The 4470-nt window shown below is 48.8% G+C and overlaps 1 protein-coding gene across 1 annotated transcript in view; it reads right to left on the bottom strand.

The window, feature by feature from the left end:
* SFXN5 (sideroflexin 5) overlaps positions 1-4470 on the bottom strand; it is a 103604-nt gene that overhangs the window by 55810 nt on the left and 43324 nt on the right. The window contains exon 7 of the mRNA XM_017836877.1: positions 1196-1249. Within this exon, the coding sequence (XP_017692366.1) occupies positions 1196-1249 (54 nt within the window). The remainder of the gene's footprint in view (positions 1-1195; positions 1250-4470) is intronic.

Consider the following 4470-nt stretch of genomic DNA (forward strand, 5'->3'; position numbering starts at 1 on the left):
GAGCTCCAAGTTTCTCACACAGAGGGTCATGGGAGGCTTCAGCTGAGGAACAGGAGATGAGCAGCTCTACCAGCTTATGGATACAGATGGCATTAAAGTGGCACAGAGAAGCTGTGGCTGCCCCTGGATCCCTGGAAATGTCCAAGGCCAGGTTGGACAGGGCCTGGAGCAACCTGGGCTAGTGGAAGGTGTCCCTGCCCACGGCAGGGGGGTGGAATGAGAATGAGATGGTCTTTGAGGTCCCTTCCAACCCAAACCATTCCGTGATTCCAACACAGATGTCTAAAAACAGGTGGGAGGAGCTGCCTGCAAAAACCTGGACGAGCCAGGATGTCTCCAGCCACTCTCCCACTCCCAGCAGGTGAAGCCACAGGGCACAACCTCCAGCTAAACCCACCAGACCACAAGTTACCGACGGATTCTCAGCTCTGCCGTGCTTTTAACACACCAGGCAGGTCCCACTCTGCTCTGATGTTCCTCAGCTGCATAATTCCCTATCACCACTTACACTGCAGACAATAAAAAGACATTCACCACTGAAAATAAGGCTGAAAATAGCTTGTTCCTCCGTCTCAGTGAGTGCTGAAATCGCACTGAAGTGGCGTGTTTACTATGGATATAACTCATTCACGTGCACACCTCCTCCCCTTACTCCTAATTCCCAGAATTTTAGTGGGAAATTACACCAACACCTCCCTACACACAGACTATTTTTTTCCCCCAAAGCTCCCGTAGCAAACCGAAAGCAGAGGTCCTTGGCTTTGCAATGCACAGCTATTCCCAAAATTCCTGGGAATGGGGCCTCCTGTCACCCCTAGCCCTGCACTTCCAAGGGGAGTTCACCAGGGAAGATCCAAACTACATGACAGGGTATCCACAAATCAGCAGACGTGTCAAAATTTTCTTTCTGTTTACATTTACACCTGTACAAAATGGGTTCAAAAAGCTGATTTTGAAATTTTGGACCATTCTGCCACTTCCTTTGTGATGGCAAAAGTAGCTGTGGGATAAAACGGACCCATATGTTGGTTTACGGTCCCTTCCAGACCCACCAAACCCTTCCCTAATGATATCCAGCCACATCCTCTCCCTAAACCACGACCAGAGCAGAACAGCCATGTGCATCAGTTTGTCCTCCAGGCAAAATTCCACTTTCCTCTCCCCCACATCCCCCACCCATCCCAGCAGGTGCTACCTGCCAAAACACAGTGGATGCCAGCGTCTGGTTGGGCAAGAGGAGACCAACAACCTGCAAGAGAAGAGATTTTCCCATCAGTAAATGCTCTTTTGCTTTGCTCTCAGTGCTCTTCCAGGCATGCAAACAGCCAAGCTTATTTCTAAGCTCGAATAAATCATCTTCATTTGTGGCTTTATTTAATTTTAGTTATTGAACTTCCCATCAGCCTCTTGCCTCTCAGTTTTCCGGCGGTGAAACAGGGTGATGTAGCTGCCCATGAAAGCTTTGCATCTTTAATTACTGCTTGAAAATACTCTGGCAGGAAAGATCAGGTCATTAAAATACAATCAATTCCTTAATCCAGGTATTTCTGGAGGAAAACACAAACGTTGCCTGAAGGCAAGAGTTCAAAGTTGTCACTACTGGCAGCGAACGGGGAGGGGGGTTTCCGATCTTCCTTTGGCACATTCCCTGTTTGAAGCACAGGAAAGAAATCCCATTTGAACATCTGAGGACAGGAATGCCACCTGGAAGCACATGTGCTCCCGTTTGGGAGCCTGGATTTTGTTTTAAGAGCCTTGTTGATGTGTCATACCCTCAGCTGTGAAAACTCCTGCCTGGGTTACGAGCCCGGGGTGACGATCATCGCCTCCCAGAGGCTTCCAGCAGCTTGTCCCAGCACATCTGGCCAGATGTTCCCGGCTGCTGCCTGAACTGAGATGCCACAGGCTTTGCCAGGTCACCCATCTGAGGTCACACAAGTATATTTTTCCTGTACAAGTCCTGAGAACGTCCTTGGGACGTGTCTCACTCCACCACATGGACACACCCTCTGCAGTCCTCTAAAGACCCATCTCTGACACAAAAACTGTCTTGTTTTATGGCAGTTTTTCCTGTTTCATGGCAGTTTTTCCTGTTTTATGGCATTTTCCCCCTGCTTTATGGCCATTTTTTTCCTATTCTATGGCAATTTTTCCTTTCAGAGCACGAGAAGTCGAAGGAGAGGAAAGGGATGCAAAGCAAAGGGACTCCCAATGATAAACTCAACAAACGAGGACGGGATGACAAGTTCTTGGGTAAGAGACAGGTAAGATCAGCTGCTTCCTAACACCACTGTCATTTTATCCCCTCCTGTGCCTTAGATGCCTGCTGTTTTCTGAAGAAGACTGTTGCAAAATCACCAGGAGCATAAAGACTGAGCAACTGCTTTTAATTCCAAACACATTTATTTTCAGGACACTCACGTCTCCCGAGGCATCTGGGCAAGAAGGCTGTGAGCTCATCCCCACCCTCAGACCATCTTCTCCACCGTTTCCCTTTCACTCTAGTCCTTAAAAAAACAAAAAAAAAAAGGAAGAAAAACTTCCCCGCTGGAGAGCCCTGAGAGAGCAAGGCTGAGCTGGAGCCACCTCGGCACATCTGCAGCAGCATCAGTTGAAGAGGAGGCAACTTCAACCCCTCCGGGAGGGAGAAATACCAGCGAACAAAAGGGTAGCGGGGTTGGGCGGCCTGATTTCGTTCGCATCTCTCCTTTCTCCTCCTCCTCCTCCTCCTCCAGCTTTTCCTCCTACAGCCTTTGGTGAAGTTGCAGCTACTTTTTTGTGCGCTGGCCGGGCGCCAGCCTGTGCGAGTTACACTAATTTGCCGCTTCCATTCAGCGGCCAGAGCTCGTCATTAATTACTCCGTCGCCGCTCGCAGCCAAACGAATTCAACAGGCGAGGAACCTCCTCACCCCCGGGAGTGACTTTCCCCCTAAAGCCAGCGGGATAATGAGGCTCCGGAGGAGCGGGAAGACGGCAGGCAGGGACTCACATTGTCAAGCTGAAGGCTGAGAGCCGAGGGGGCGGGGGGGGGGGGGAAAAAGGGAAAAAAAAATAAAAATAAAAAATAATACGGGAAGGAAAATAAATAAATAAAAAAAGAGCACCCAAAATCTGTATGACTGAAAGAGGCACGTTTAAATGCAAACTCTCCATATGTGCAAGAGTCTGTCAAGAAATGTACAATTTCACTTTTAATTACTGTCAGGGGAAAAAATAACTAAGAAGGAAAACAAAATACATGGGAGAAAAAAAAAAAAAAAAGAAAGGTTCTAAACACTAGAGAAGTATCAGCCACGAAATTTAATTGGTGATCAGGTGTGAATGTCCCTTTATGGCCCCAAAGCCAGGGCCAAAGCCACTGCTCGGACATCTGTCAGCTCCGAGCAGCCCAAGCTCTTCTATTCCAAACCCCAAATCCAAGAGTCATCTCACCCCTAAATTAACCTGGGTCTTCAAGGGCACCTTAAAACCTCATCAAGACCGTCCCGGTTTTAAATGGATGGGGGAAAATAAGGGAGCTGAAAGCTGTGAGTGGCAGCTGAGCACAGCTGGGGCGTCTGCTCCGTCTTCACCGCCCGGGTTTGAGGCTGAATTTCCTAAACCCGGAGAAATTTTCCTCCCCTCGCAGGAGGAAACACAAACCCAGGGTAAAAGGCTGGGTGAAAGGCTCCAGCCCAGCAGCTGCTTTACACCTCTCACCCCTCCAGCACAGGGAGATAATTCCAGTGGCTGGATTTGCTCCCTCCCGGGCTGAAAATGGGCAAAATGGGTAAAGCCAAACTCTCCCTACATTTACATCCCGTCCCGTCCCCGCTCCGCCACCACAAGTGATCCCGGGGTCAATCCCTGAACCTGGCACAGAAAGGATGGAGGCTGAAGGGAAAAGCAAACAGTTGTAACCGAGGGAAGAGCAAACAGGATTTGGATGTGTCAGGGGAGCCGCCGCCGGGGCCAGAAAAGAAACGATTATTTTAACAAGCCCTTAATCTCTTTCACAATGAGCTCAACCAGACTGAATTATTTTGCATCGGCTACCGGGGGGGGGGTGGTGGTGGAAATAACCCCCTCCCCGGGCAGAGCCAGCAGAGTGTATTGACTGATGGGCCCTAAACCTGCTCATACACACCCCGAGCACGTCTCCACGGGGGGGGTTTCGTTGACCCCCAACACCAGCAGGGCTCTGCGGGCAAGGACGGCCAGGCTGGCTCAGCCCGAGCCCGGCACAGCCTCTCTTGAGGAAATCCCATCCCCCCCTATGTGAAATACAAGACTCAAACTGTTTTTATGCCGGAGCAGGCTGCCAATTTTGTCACTAAATTTCACAGATCGATTGGCATAAATGTTACATTTTAATTTTAACATTTGAAACGTTTGGGTTTTTTTTTTTTCCTTCTTCTTTTTTTTTTTTTTTTTTTTTTTTTTTTTTTTTTTTTTAAATGACAAGAGGTTCCAGTTTATCCTTTTCAGAT

The sequence above is a fragment of the Lepidothrix coronata genome, unplaced genomic scaffold (genome assembly GCF_001604755.1).
Source record: "Lepidothrix coronata isolate B3197 unplaced genomic scaffold, Lepidothrix_coronata-1.0 Scaffold287, whole genome shotgun sequence".
Lineage (NCBI taxonomy): Eukaryota > Metazoa > Chordata > Aves > Passeriformes > Pipridae > Lepidothrix > Lepidothrix coronata.